The 14,235-nt window shown below is 46.7% G+C and overlaps 1 protein-coding gene across 1 annotated transcript; it reads left to right on the top strand.

Annotated features, from left to right (window-relative positions):
• The first annotated feature begins 3,491 nt into the window (after positions 1-3,491).
• Positions 3,492-14,019, top strand: SSTR3 (somatostatin receptor 3). The gene is made up of 2 exons (XM_051961787.1): positions 3,492-4,215; positions 10,584-14,019. Exon 2 carries the CDS (start codon positions 10,670-10,672, stop codon positions 11,909-11,911), a length of 1,242 nt encoding a protein of 413 aa, XP_051817747.1. The 5' UTR covers positions 3,492-4,215; positions 10,584-10,669; the 3' UTR covers positions 11,912-14,019.
• Positions 14,020-14,235: the final 216 nt, after the last annotated feature.

Raw genomic sequence — 14,235 nt, 5'->3', positions numbered from 1 at the left:
TCAGAGGCTTGGACCAAATGGTTCAAATCATGGAGCATGCTGTCCTCTTTTTTGAACCCTAGAGGGTGCTATTAAAAAGGAAAGCTTTGGAACTTCAGCAAAAAGAAAGATGGTACTGTGGAGTAATGAAGTGGCCTAAAGAAGCTGCTGGAGAATAAAGAATTTTTAGTTTTCCTCTCTTTGCATATAATGAGCCATTTTAGTAATGCTTCCCAGAATCATTTTTAAATGCATAAAATAAAATACTTAGTATTATAAAGGAAAGAGATTCTTCTGTTCATCAATAACCAATGCTTATTAAGTGCCTACAGTGTACCAAGCACCACGCTAAGCTTTGGGAATACAAAGGAAAAAAAAACCAGTCAAAAGACATTCCCTGTCTAAAGGGAACTTCTAATTTAATTCAGTTCTGTTGAGATAGTTATTAAAATATTTTTGTTCCTTATGGAGCTCATTTATGACTTGTTCATAAATGATAGGGCTATTTAAATATTCTATTTCTGTTATTCTGGATAGGTTATTATTGTAAAAATTTATCCATAAAAATATGTTTTTTTAAAAGTTCACAGAACCATTGAAATAGCCCCACTAATTCCTTTGGGGTTTGTGGACCCTGGTTAAGAACTTTTTTGAATGGATAACAATTGCTCAAGATCAGAGAATCACAGATTTAGCCCTGGAAGAGTCCTTAGAGACCCTTTAATTGAATTCCTTCATTTATAGTTTATGAAATATGGAGCAAAGTCAAGGGAACTGTCCATGGTCACAGAACTAGGAACTATCAATCATTTGTCCCAGAATTCATAGAATTATATCTTTGGGACTGGAAGGGATTTTGGAAGCCATCCAGGCCAAACCTCCTCATGTTCTAGGTATGGGAACTGAGGCCCAGGGAGGATCATAGGATCATTGATGCTGAGCTAGAAAAGACCTCAGATGCCATTGAGTCCACCCTCCCCTTATACACAAGGAAGTAAAATGACTTGCCTAGGAATAAACATCAGAGATGTTGTTTGAACCCAGATTCTGATTCCAGAGCCCCTGAGCATGATCCCTCACACTCTGAAGCAAGGATCTCAGGGACTAGAAGGATGCACCCTGAGTTCTTTGTAACAATCATTCTCTACATTTGCAAAGACATGCTCTTGACTTTTTCAAGTTCTTTCAGAGTTAAAAAAAAAAGTCATTTGATAATCCCAACCCTCTGTGAAATTAGCACATCAGAAAGTCAGATAATGTGATCCCCATTCCACAGATAAGATAATGAAAGCACCTAAGATCAAGTGCCTTAATTGCAAACCCCACAGCTTTTTCTTCCTTTACTGTGGGCTCTACACTAGAGCTCTTGTTTGATGACTCACTGAATTGTGCAGTTGACCCTAAGGCCTTGAAAGCTAGGCCTACTGTACCAGGGCCCACCAAGCTGGAAAGGCTCAGAAAGAAGAGCAGAATGACGCACGATGTGCTCGTCATCCAAGGACAAACCTGGCTCTGTCAGAGAGCTCATTACCAGACGATTGATTGGTCACCAGGGAAGGAATTTGTCTTTTTAACTCACCAAAAAAAAGAGGTAGTTTTAGTAAAGCCTGAAAGGGTTGCACTCTGCTTTGGTGGAGGGAGTGGTCTCCGGTCCAGATTTAGAGCTGGAAGGGACTTGTCTGCAGGGGCTACGTCCTCCATCCCTCCTCATTTTATAGATGAGGAATCTGAGAGATTTAAGTTACTTACCCAACATCAGAACCACAAACGATGTCTCCTCTCCACCTCTTCCTCCCAGCTTGTCTAGCTTCCGTCAAACCTCGACTTAAATTCTACCTTCTATATAAGGGCCTTCCTTCTGAGATTACCTCCTATATGTATGTATGTGTGTGTATATATATATATATACACACACACATATATAATAAACATATATACATATATGTACTATGTGTAAACACATATATGTATATATGTACTATATGTGTATATATGTGTATGTGTATATATATACTGTATATATCTTATATGTTTTAATTGTTTGCATCTTGGCTCCCTCATTAGACTATGAGCTCCTTTCGGGAAGGGTCCCTGGTTTTGCCTTCCTTTCTATCTCTAGCACTTAGCCCAGGGTCTGTTATACAGTAGGTACTTAATAAATACTTTTTGATAATGATGATGATTTGAAATCAAGCCCTCTAGAGTCTAGTACTATATTCCTTTAGGTTGGGGGCCATTTGATGTTTTTCACCCTTTGAGCTATAACCGTGGGTACTGAGACCTGAAAACTCTGCAGTTCTCCTGCTTGCTTTTGGGGGACCTCCTCCCAATAGACTTGGAAATACCCCTTTCTCTCCCCCATGGTTAAATTAATGGCTTGATCACAGGAATTTGCCAGATGAGAACAATGGAGGGAAAAAGTTGGGGAACAAAAGATGAATTATAGGGGAGATTATATGAGCCACAGGGGACATAAGGGATAGCTGAAGGTCCACCTGGTTAGCCAGAGATGTTAGCTCAGGAGCAGCCCCTACAGATCTAATGTTGATCTGTACATGATACACACGTTCACACAATGGGTTGGATTATTGGGGCCCATGGAGCTTTGGGAAGGGAGGAAAGGGCTTATAGTTTAGAACATGAGAAAATAGAAAGTTGGAGATGTGAAGTGTTTATTTTCAAGGTCACTTGAAAGTCACAGGCAGGGTAGTAGGTTTGTAGACCTGGGGTAGAAAGGATCTCAGGAGCCATTTAGTCTAAACATTTGACAGATGAGGAAACTGAGACCCAGTCAGATCAGATGAAGAAACTGCTAGGCTCAAATATTTAGAGCTGAAAGCTCCCCGGAGAATCATCCTTTCTTTTTACCGATAAGGAAAATGTCCCAACGAAGCGAGATAGTCAGAGCCGGAGCTAAGGTCTGAATACTGATGCATTAATTCTAGCCCTAGTGATCTCTCCACCATAGAACTGGGGCTCTCTTGTAGAGGACTGAGGTTTTCCCTCCCACCCATCCTACCCATCGGCTCCCCCCAGGACCTGCCCATTCTAATTCTTGGGAGAACAAGGTTTGGAGGAGCGGCGAGAGGAGGGAGTGACAGATGTTATCCTGGAAAATGGCCTGACATGGATCTCGACACGGCAGCAGGCGAGGGGCAGGCTGCAGGGGCGGGGGCCTGCTTTGGGCTGGCACCCCACCGCCTTCTGCCGATGGGCCCACTTCTCTAACTTTAACTAGCTCCTAGCTCCAAGGCCCAGCGTGGGTGGCTGAAATCTCCCCGGTAACAAGGGTCTGCCCCCTCCTCCTTTCGCTCCTCTTCCCTCCCCTCTTCTCCCTAACCTTCTGTCCTTCCTCCTATCCTCTTACACTAGGCACCTGCTCTCTGCATTCCCCCTCTGCCCCTCCTCCTTCCCTCCCTCCTTTCCTCCCTCCCTTTCTCCTCCTTCTTTCTCTCTCTCTCTCTCTCTCTCTCTCTCTCTCTCTCTCTCTCTCTCTCTCTCTCTCTCCCACACCCCCTCATTCTTTTTCTCCTCTTCCCTGGCTCCCTGTCACCATCTGTGGAACAGTCATTCTCTGTCACTCTCCTTCCCACCCCCTCATTCTTCCTTTCTCTGTTGTTACCTCTTTTTCTGCATCACTCCTTCTCTCTCCCCTTCTCTTTCTCTCCTTCCTCCTTTCCTCCTGCTCCTCAGACATCTCTCCCTCCCTTGCTAAGCACTCCCCCTCCATCTTGCTACCCACTCATTGTGTCTCTCCAACCCCTTCATCCTTTTATACCTCAGTCCTCTCCCCCTCTCTCCTTACCGAGTTTCCTTTATTCTCATTGGCTTCTGAGGCTGCCCAACACCCTCAGGAGCTCTCCTTTCCTCGTGGAGGGCCTCTCCCTAAATTCTTCCCCCCTTCACCAACAACCCCCTCTTGACTTCTTTCTCGTACCCAGGAGGCATCTGAGAGATGTGGGGAGAATCGCTCAGCATCAATGGGAAGGCGGGGATGGAGACCACATGGGAGACCCTCAGCAGACAGGTGTGACCATTTTGGGGCTAGTGGCGTGCCCCCTTGTGGGGGCACAGCTGCATTCTGGAGACTGGGCACTGGGAGGCCAAGCTTCAACAGGAGACCAGACTTTAAAAATCCCCTGGGTCCAGGGAAGGAGCTGTGGGAGCACCTTAACCCAAATCGAAGGGAATCAAGGGAAGATGAATCATCGAGGGAGCCCCTCATCTGATGAGAAGGTAAGGAGGTCGAAAATTCTATTACTATTGAGGCTAAGCCCGACAAGCCCCCTCCCTGGTCTTCTTCCACCTAGAGCCAGAGTTTGAGTCGGCATGGGACAGGAAGGTGGCTTCAGGTGGTAGCTGGAGCTCTCAGACTTTAGTGGGGAAGTGGAGGGAGGGGAAAACCTCCTGTGATTATCTCAAGGGACTTGGAAATAGAGCCATCAGTCTTAGATTATTAGTATTCGAAAGAAACTTAGAACATAGACTATTAGGGTCTAGAAAATTGGAAGGAGAAAGGACAATCGAACATTAAATGTTGGACCTAGAAGAGATTTTAAAATGTATCACGTTAAGACAAAATATGTTAAGGCTGAGAGTAACTTTTGGGCTGGGCTAGAGATGAGTGGGACTGGAAAGGGCAATAGATCATAGAATGCTGGGCCCAGAAGGCACCTTAAAGTGGGAAGGGGCCTAAGGGACCATCTGTTCACCCGTCATATTTTACAGATCAGGAAAGTGAAGGAAAGGAAAGTGAGTAACATGCCCAAAGTCACAGACCAAGTGGAAGCGGTAGTTTCCAAACTCCCCTACTCTACGCTTTGCAATCTGCCATGTTGCTCTCCTGAATTGTCTGTTTTTCTCTAATGACCAAGTAGTCTTTGTCTCCTGTCCCACTGCCTAGAATGGGACATTTCCCCCTAGAACTTTGCCAGCTTAATTCCATGAAGTGGAATAGGAGTATGGAATGATCAGGGGGTCAGGTCTTTGATGCTCCCACCATTTAGGGAAAGGACCAAGAATCTATATCCCTCCTTCTAATAGGGAGGAAGAAGCTTTCCTTGTCCCAGAAACTCTCACTCCCAAATCAAGAGGATCCCGATTGCCTTAGTTCCTGGGCCTTTGTCCAAAATTAGGATGTTAGAGCTGGGAAGACTTTTCTGTGGGGAAGTTTCTTTCCTTGGCCTTTTCCATAGGCTCTTACCAATTCCAGGTCTTCCCCTCCCTCTTCTTCTGGTCTAAACTCAGAAGGAAAAGTAGAAAATCAAAATTCCTAGTCTAGGCTAGGCTAAGCTGGGTTCTGGATAAAGGAAGTAGTAAAATCTTAGGATTGGACCAGAATGGGGAAATTCAGTTGATTTCATGGCTACAGGACATGGGTAGATGCAAAAAGAAACCTGTAAGCAGTGTGATGGAATAGGAACAGGACTACACTGGGAATCAAGAGTCTTGGGTCCTAATCTAGGCTCTGACTCTAATCTGAATTTCCAAGTTCATTCAAGAAATAGTTTCCAGTTGCTCTGGAGGAGACATAAAGTTATAAAACAGATTATTTCTTAAGGAGATCACAGTCTAGAAGGAAAATAAGACATTAATACTGATAAGTAAAATATATGGAATACTTTATGTTGTTGCTATACAGTCATGTCAATAGTGCTGGACTCTCTATGAGCCCATTTGCAGTTTCTTGGCAAAGTTATTGCAGGGGGTTAGCCATTTCCTTCTCCGGGTCATTTTATAGATAAGGAAACTGAGGCAGACAGGGTAAAGTGATTTGACGTCTGGCCCAAGACTAGCCCACAGCTAGTAAGTGTCTGAGGCCAGATCTGAACTCAAGGTTTCCTGATTCCGGACTTGGTGTTCCAATCACTGAGCCATGCAGCTAATATGATAAAGGAATAAAAGACAGGCAAACAACCAATTAAATGTGGGGGTGGGACCAGAGGAGAAAGTTCTTTAGCAGTTGGAGGGAAGATGTAACAAAAAAAGAGATGGTCTTTAAACTGAGCTTTAAAGGATGGAGATGAATTGACCAAGTATCATTGATCAGGATTGATCAATAGACTGAATATAAGGAATTCTGAGATTCCTTCCAGTTCTGACTCTCTCTGACTCTGTGATATTTCAGGGAACTGCTGAGTGGGTGGAAAACTTGAACCAACTGAAAGAATGAGGGACCAGCCAGAAAGACACAGCAGGAAGGGGAGCAGTCAGTGACTCACTGTGTCCCAAGGGCAGAGCCTCGGACAGAGATGGGGTAGAGAGGGGGTGCGGTTGGGGGAGCCCCGGGAGATGAGCCTTAGCATGGATTTAAGTGCTAGTCTACAGCATGCCCTTGTAGCTCCTGCACTAGAGGGTCATGGGACCCCCGCTCAAAATCTGGAAGGGGCCACTATAAATCCTGGACATACTGTGTGACCTTGAACAAGCTTTTCTCTCTCTCTCTCTTTCTCTCTCTCTCTCTCTCTCTCTCTCTCTCTCTCTCTCTCTCTCTCTCTCTCTCTCTCCCCCTTCCATTATTCCTGCATTTTGTAGCATGGGCCCTAGATTCCCAGAGCTCCTTAAACCACAAGGAGCTGGACATTGAGTCCATCCTCTGCAAAGATCTCAGAGTGAAAAGAATAGCCCATCCTTCCCTCCTTCTCTCAGACCAGGAGAGTGAACAAAATTATATCTGAGTCCTTTGGAAAGAGAAGACGTCACCTAGATTGCAGAGCTAATTTTGGAAGTTTTATGGAGAGCTGCAGTCTTGCTTCTCAGCTCTCCCAAGAGGCTGATGTACTTTTTCAAGAAAGGTGAAGTCCAGTGCTGGGAGAGCAGGAAGGAGAAGGGAGGAAGAAGAGGAAGATATAAATCAATCTGTTTTTCTGGGGATAATACAGTTTTGCCCTCTTTTCTAATATTTCCTCTCTGAAAGGAAGTGGGAGCTTTTGAACATGAGATTTCTGCCCTAAGTTTGTGTATAGTGGAGGGAGAGGAGCAGCTAGAGAAGGGCCAGAAAAATTGGTGGGTTCTTGGAGAGAAGCAGCAAATATAATTCACTGTCTCTGTTCTCTCAGTACAGTAGGATTCAAAGCATAGGAAGCTAGAGTAGTTCCACTTTGAGGGTTCCTTCTTTCTCTCCTAAGGCATCAGAGCATCTGTAAGGAGGGACAACAGGGGCTTGTGGTACTTAATCTCTAAAGTTTCAACCAACATGGAATAAATGAATGGATGAGAATTTATTAATTACTTACGGCATGTCAGATATTGAACTAAGCTCGGGGAGCACCAAATAAAACAGAAAATCCCTGCCTCGAAGAGCTTATGTTCTAATGGGAGACAATACACGTATGGGAACGATGGCTAGAAAGGGTTTTCCCTCAAAATTGCAGTGATGGTGAGTAAAGTCACAGAGCTAGAGAGAGGGACTAGACAGGGAGTAGGGGATTTCATTGACATGAGGAACTCCAGGATGAGTAAGTTCTCTCTACCAATGCATGCTGGAGCCTCCTTTTCAGGACCCAGAGTGCTCAGGGTCACATACTCAATATGTATTAGTGGCCAGAGTTTGAACTCAAGTTTTCCTGACTCTAAGGTTGGGTCTAACACACTACACTAATGTATAGGAGTCACTCAATAGATCCTTTGCAGCAATAATGGTAATGTTGATTTACTATGCCCAATGCAAGGAGTGGAAGTAGAGGAGAGGGATGAAGCACAATCTGAGGGTCTGAAGCGTGTCGGATTGAGCTGGTGTTTACCGCTCAGGACCACACAATCCCAAGAGGTTGGGCCAATAGCAGAAGCACCAAAAGGCTGGGTGATATAGCAAGAAACTATCCAGGATGGGCCATGATTAGGGTCAGAGAAAGCTAAATAAATTCTAGGAACCTGTGTCTTCCCAAATCCTTGTACCAGCTTTGGGATGGGCCAATGGTAGGAGGTCAGGGGCAAGGTTGGAAAGGACCAGCTCTGCTCCTGTGGGTTGCAGAACAATGGGAGCAGTGTCACCATTGGGCTCTGAAGGCAGAATGGAAAAATCCTTGCCCTTTACATCCGGGTTTTTTCCCTCTTTATCATTTCTTCCCCCTCCGAGACTTTTGGGACTTCCTGGATTTTCTAGTTATCCCAGATAACCAAAATACTAACTTCTTTATCATTTGACTTTAAAGAAAGGTAGAGACATCAAGACTCACAGAACCAGATCCCTAGAGGTGCAATTAGGGTAGGGCAGAGACCAGGGTGTAAGTAGGAGGGAATATGCCTACAGGCAGCCCCCTGTTCTACTGATGCCTAAGACTAGCCCTGCCTCTGGGGAGGACTTCTCCTCTCTCTTTACTAAGTATCATTGGCTAAGAGTTGTCCTCAGGCAGAGGCTCTATGTTACCTGGGGAAAGGGGTAGGAAGGTGTGGGGGAATCTTAGCATCCTCTGAGGATGACGCCTCCTCTTCAGACTCACTGGCCCCTGAAACCCTCAGGTAGGCAGGGAGGCAGGCAGGCAGTTGCTCAGTTGGTTGGTCAATCACTTATACAGTCAGTCACACCGCTCCGCCACTTACTGATATGTGTCCTTCTCTGGGCCATTGATTACTCATCTTGAAATTGGGAATGATCATCCTCACGTTGGCAGTTTAGTGGAATTGTGGGAAAAGAGCTATATAAAATGCCAGGGAAACAAATTGCTGTTACCATTACGATTATTTCTGGGTGGAATGAGGGGATAGAACTAGGGGGTCTCTGTAAAAAATGATAGAACTGGGATAGACCTTACAATATGGAGCTGGGCGGGACAATAGGCTACAGGAGGACATAAACTAGGCAATAGAGGTGGGACAGAGTCAGAGAGATCTATGATGGCTGAGATCAAAGATTTAGGTGATGGTGAAAGGGATCCAAGGAATGTAGATCCAGTTTTGATGAAGAGAGAATGGGCTAGAAAACTTATATCTTTTAACTTAAGAAAAGTCACTGTTTTTTAGTTCCATTAAATTATTATCTCCACTCCAATGAGCAATCAACCACCTGTTATGTAGCAGCCCTTGTGTTTGCTTCCAGGGACACAAAGGCAGCAATCAAATAGTCCCTGACTTCAGGGAGCTTCTATCAGACAGAAAACCACTAGGAGTCATTATTTTTCTTTTTCCTTTTTTTTTTTTTTTTTTTTTGAGACAATTGGGGCTAAGTGACTTACCCAGAGTCACACTGCTAATAAGTTTCTGAAATGGGATTTGAACTCACATCCTCCTGACTGATTATAGGAGTGGTGCTTGATCCACTGTAGCATCATCTAGCTGCCCCTGGAGACCTTACTTTTCAAATGTTACAGTCAATCCCCATTCCTAGAACTCAGAGATCAGAGTAAAATGAGTAGGTGATAAGGGAGAGAAAGTGGTTTCTCTGAGGTAACTCTGAAGGCCAGGAGAGATTTGGGGGAGAAGAAAACTGTCTCTTTTTCCTTTACCTGTATAGAAAAAAGATACATTTTCCAAGGTCTGTCCTTCTAGCCCTAAAGTCAACCGTCGGGCTGTCCTTTGGGGGATAAAGTGGGGCCAAAAGGAAAGAAAACATGAAGGGTTGTAAATCAAGTCATCATCATGTCAAAGAAAGAAGTTTCTGGCTCTCATCCCCACCCAGCTATGGACAAGCCTTCTCCCTAGCCCTGTGATAGAGGGGAGGCAAACATCCTGGCTTCAAATCCTACCGGCACTTATTACATATGCAATCTTTGGAAATGTCATTTATCTTTTTCTTAGTCTCATTTTTCTCATCTGTAACAAAGAGAGGATTGTATTGGATGGACTTTGAGGTCTCTTAAAACTCTAGAAGTGAGAGAAGATCTAGATATTAGGAACAACTTCCTCAGGAGCAGAACTGTCCAAAAATGAAATGGGCAACATTTGGTAGATTCTTCAACCCTGGGGGTCTCAAGCAGAAGTTTGGGTGATTAATTGTCAATGATACCACATTGAGGATTACAGGTTGAGGTCATTATCTCTGGGTCCTTTCATATCTGAGATTATGCAATTGACTGGTGTGTGTGTGTGTGTGTGTGTGTGTGTGTGTGAGAGAGAGAGAGAGAGTATACGAGTGTGTGAGTATGTGAGTGTGTATGAGTGTGTGTGTGTGTGCATGTGTGCATGTGTGAGAATGTGTGTGAGTGTGTGTGAGTGCATGTGTGAATGTGAGTGCATATGTGAGTCTGTGTGTGTGAGTGTATGTGAGTGCATATGTGAATCTGTGTGTGTGAGTGTGTGTGTGTGCATGTGTGTGTGTGCGAATGTGTGTGTGAGTGTGTGTTTGAGAGTGTGAGTGTGTGTGTGTGAGTGTGCGTGTGTGTGAGTGTGTGTGCATGTGTGAGTGTGCGTGTGAGTATGTGTGAGTGAGTGTGTGTGTGTGTGTGAGTGTGTGTCATTGGGATAATATAGATGACTAGAAGGCAGAAGGAGGGTGGTAGTGAGGGGAACCAGATTCTGACACAATATCTACAACTGGTGTCACTAAAACCCTAGCTAAGCATTCACTGTTCTAGACCAGACAATCCAGTAGATGACATCCCATAACTCTGAGGACAAAAGCAGACATAGAGTCAGATATAAAATTAGTCCGGGTCTTTCCTCCCTAGGATTGGAGCAGATTGTAGCCCTCGAAGGTGACTCTGCTGACCGCCATCTTTGCCCCTCTCCCGCTCGGCTGGCCTCTCCACCCAGCATGGACATCGCCAGCCCCCCTCCTCCAGCGTCTGCATCCTCAGGACCAGAGAATGCCTCTCTCAGCTGGCCAGAAGACTTTTTCACGGGAAACCTGTCCGTATCCCCAGCCAGCACGGGCCTGGATGTGAGCGGCGTACTGATCCCCCTGGTATACCTGGCGGTGTGCGTGGTGGGCCTGCTGGGCAATTCCCTGGTGATCTACGTGGTGCTTCGGCACACCGTGAGTCCGTCGGTGACCAACGTCTACATCCTCAACCTGGCCCTGGCTGACGAGCTCTTCATGCTGGGCCTGCCCTTCCTGGCTGCCCAGAACGCCCTCTCCTACTGGCCCTTTGGCTCTCTGATGTGTCGCCTCGTCATGGCCGTCGACAGCATCAACCAATTTACCAGCATCTTCTGCCTGACTGTCATGAGCGTGGACCGCTACCTGGCCGTGGTGCATCCCACCAGGTCGTCCCGCTGGCGCACGGCTCCCGTGGCGCGGGCGGTGAGCGCGGCCGTGTGGGTGGCCTCGGCGGTCGTGGTGCTGCCCGTGGTCGTTTTCTCGGGAGTCCCGCGGGGCATGAACACCTGCCACATCCAGTGGCCCGAGCCGGCCGCCGCCTGGCAGACGGGCTTTATCGTCTACACGGCGGCTCTGGGCTTCTTCGGGCCGCTGCTGGTGATCTGCCTCTGCTACCTTCTCATCGTGGTCAAGGTGCGCTCGGCCAGCCGGCGGGTCCAGGTGACGTCCTCCAAGCGGCGGCGGTCCGAGAGGCGGGTCACGCGCATGGTGGTGGCCGTGGTGGCCCTTTTTGTGTTGTGCTGGCTGCCCTTCTACGTGCTGAACATCGTCAACGTGGTCTGTCCCCTGCCCGAGGAACCCTCCCTCTTTGGCGTCTACTTCCTGGTGGTCGTGCTGCCCTATGCCAACAGCTGCGCCAACCCCATCATCTACGGTTTCCTCTCCTACCGCTTCAAACAGGGCTTCCGAAGGGTCTTGCTCCGGCCCTCCAGGAGGGTCCAAAACCAGGAGCCACCCACCGGACCCCCTGAGAAAACGGAGGAGGAAGAGGAGGAGGAGGAGGATGAAAGAGAAGCCAGAAAAGCTATGAATGGACGAGTCAGTCATATCAGCCAACCAGGCAACGGTGGGCAGGAGCAACCACCCTGCAGACCCTATGGCAGTGAACAGAAGCCTCTCCCAGAGGAGCCACCTGGAGGGGAGAAGTCCAGCACTCTGCAGACAAGCTATTTGTAATCAATGGAGCATGACTGGGCAGGGGAACGAGAGGAACTGGAGAGAGGATGAGAGGGAGGGGCTTTGGGGTGCCACCGAGTGGGTGGAGGGGACCAGGCATCCATAAGACCCATCTCTACCCTTAGATGATCACTGAGGGAAAAAATTAGGGTGGGGTGGAAAAAAGGAGATAGAAGCCTGTGTGCCAGTGGTCAAGGCGGGAGATAAAATTCTGCGTGTCGGTGGCCAAGTCACTTAACCTGCGTGGCCCTCGGTTTCCTCATCTGCAGAGTGAGAGGTATAGACAAAATGATGTCTAAGAGGCCTTCTAGTTCCAGATCTAATGTGGCCCTAAGTGGGAGCAGGGAAGACTCAGTCTGATTGACCATAAGCTCTTTCCCGAGTAACTATCCCTTAAGTGTCTTGGGGAGAGGGGACTTTTGGATCTGGAAGGTAACAGTCCTCGACTAATGATCCTTTTCCTCTCCAGATGTGAATAGACCACATCTGGAATATTGTGTCCAGTTCCGGTGTCCCATTTTAAGAGAAACATTGACCAGTGGTATTGTGTCCAAAGGACAGTGGTCAAAATGGTGAGCGGACTGGACACCATGTTCTATGAAAGTTGATCGAAGGCAACTGGGTCTGAATCTCAACTCTGCCACTTTTTAGCTTTGTGACCTTAATCAAGTAACTACATTTCTCTGGAACTCAGTTTCCTCATCTGTAAAACGAGTAGGATGGCTCAAGTGACCTCTGAAGCCTTTTCTAGTCCTTAAACTAAGGTTCTTTGATGCAGTTACTTTACCTCTGGGCTTCAACTTCTTTGTGTGTAAAACAAAGGGGTTTGGTTTAAATGATCTTGGGGACATTCAGCTCTAAATCTGATGATAGTTTTCTTCAGATATCTTAAGAGCTATCGTGTGGGAGAAGCGGTAGGACTGCCCTGCCTGGCCCGGAGAGAATTAGTAGAAGTAGAGAGTTGAGGATTGGCAAGAGACAGATCTCAGCTCTACCTAAGAAGAGCTGTCCATGGGGAAGACAGACTGCCTGAAGAAGGCCCCTTCCTTCTCATTAGAGGTCTACAGCAGAGGCCAGATGACCCCTTCCTGGGGATGTTGTATAAGGGATTGCTGCCTCAGGTATGGGTCGGTCCAATTGGCCACTCTGACATTTTTTGACCCCTGATCCAACATCCCTACCATTCTCCGTCTGAATTCTTCCCCATAATTCCTTTCTGGGGAATGAGCAGACCTCACGCTATTTATTTACTGGCTGAATCGTTTTAGGCAAATTTCTTCATCTCTCTGATCATCGGTTTACCCATCTGTCAAATAGAATGGTCTAGATGCCCTCCAAGGTCACTTCCAAATCTGAAGTCAATGATACAACGACCTCGTCCATATTTCCTTACCTTGTTCCTCCCCTCGTTTCCCCCAATTTCCCATGCTCTTAAATCCACCCAGTGTTTAACCAGTAGAAACACACCTGGGATGGAGAGAAGAAATAAATCCAGTCTCATTGGCTGATCCATTCGGACATTTTTAATGAATGCTATCTGGGAAGTGGGAATCCGGGCTGTATTCTCAACCTCTCACTTTTCATCTTTATCTTAGTATTGGGGTAACTTCACTCAGGAGCCTCCTTTGTAATCTTGGACTGATGGCTGATGGTAAGTGAGATTGAGGGGAGAAGCTAGGTGAGAATAGAGTTTGAAGGAAAGAGGCAGCTGGCCAATCATAAGACCCAGAGTGCAATGAGAGGGCAGCATGGAGGGAGGTCATAGAACTGGGCAGGCGGACCTCCTGAAGGCCAGGCTGTGGGGTCAAAAGGTTCAGGGCTCTGGTCATGTTCAGTACCTAGAAAGGAATCGTAAAGCAGAGTAGGGAAAGGAGCTCTGGACTCGGCAGCTCTGGGTTAGAATCCTGGCCTGTCAAATAAGATCAACCTGCCTGGCCTTCAGATTCTTCATCTGTAAAATGGGGGTGATCGATCCCTCCCCCGCCTACCTCACAGGGCTGTTGTGAGGGCACAATGGGATAACAAAGGAGAAATCATTCTGTGAAATCTCAAGTGTGATACAATGCTTCAAACTCGGAGGGCATTTAATAAATGTGTGTTGGATTAAACCTGGGGGACAATTATTATTCAATGCAGGTTTCATTTCTTGTTCTCTGTCATCCTCCCGGTTTGCTCGACAAATGTCACAATTCTCTCATCACCCCACTCTGTTAGGGAGGGAGTGATAATGAAGCTAGCTAGGATGCGTCACCCAGAATCCCTAGCTTCTCTGGCTACTCCTGAAGAAAGAGAAAAGGTCTGAACTCTGGAGGTACAAGGAAGCA

Source organism: Antechinus flavipes, chromosome 5 (genome assembly GCF_016432865.1).
Source record: "Antechinus flavipes isolate AdamAnt ecotype Samford, QLD, Australia chromosome 5, AdamAnt_v2, whole genome shotgun sequence".
Taxonomy (NCBI): domain Eukaryota; kingdom Metazoa; phylum Chordata; class Mammalia; order Dasyuromorphia; family Dasyuridae; genus Antechinus; species Antechinus flavipes.
The sequence above is the reverse complement of the archived record's forward strand: the minus strand, read 5'-3'. Positions and strand labels throughout refer to the sequence as shown.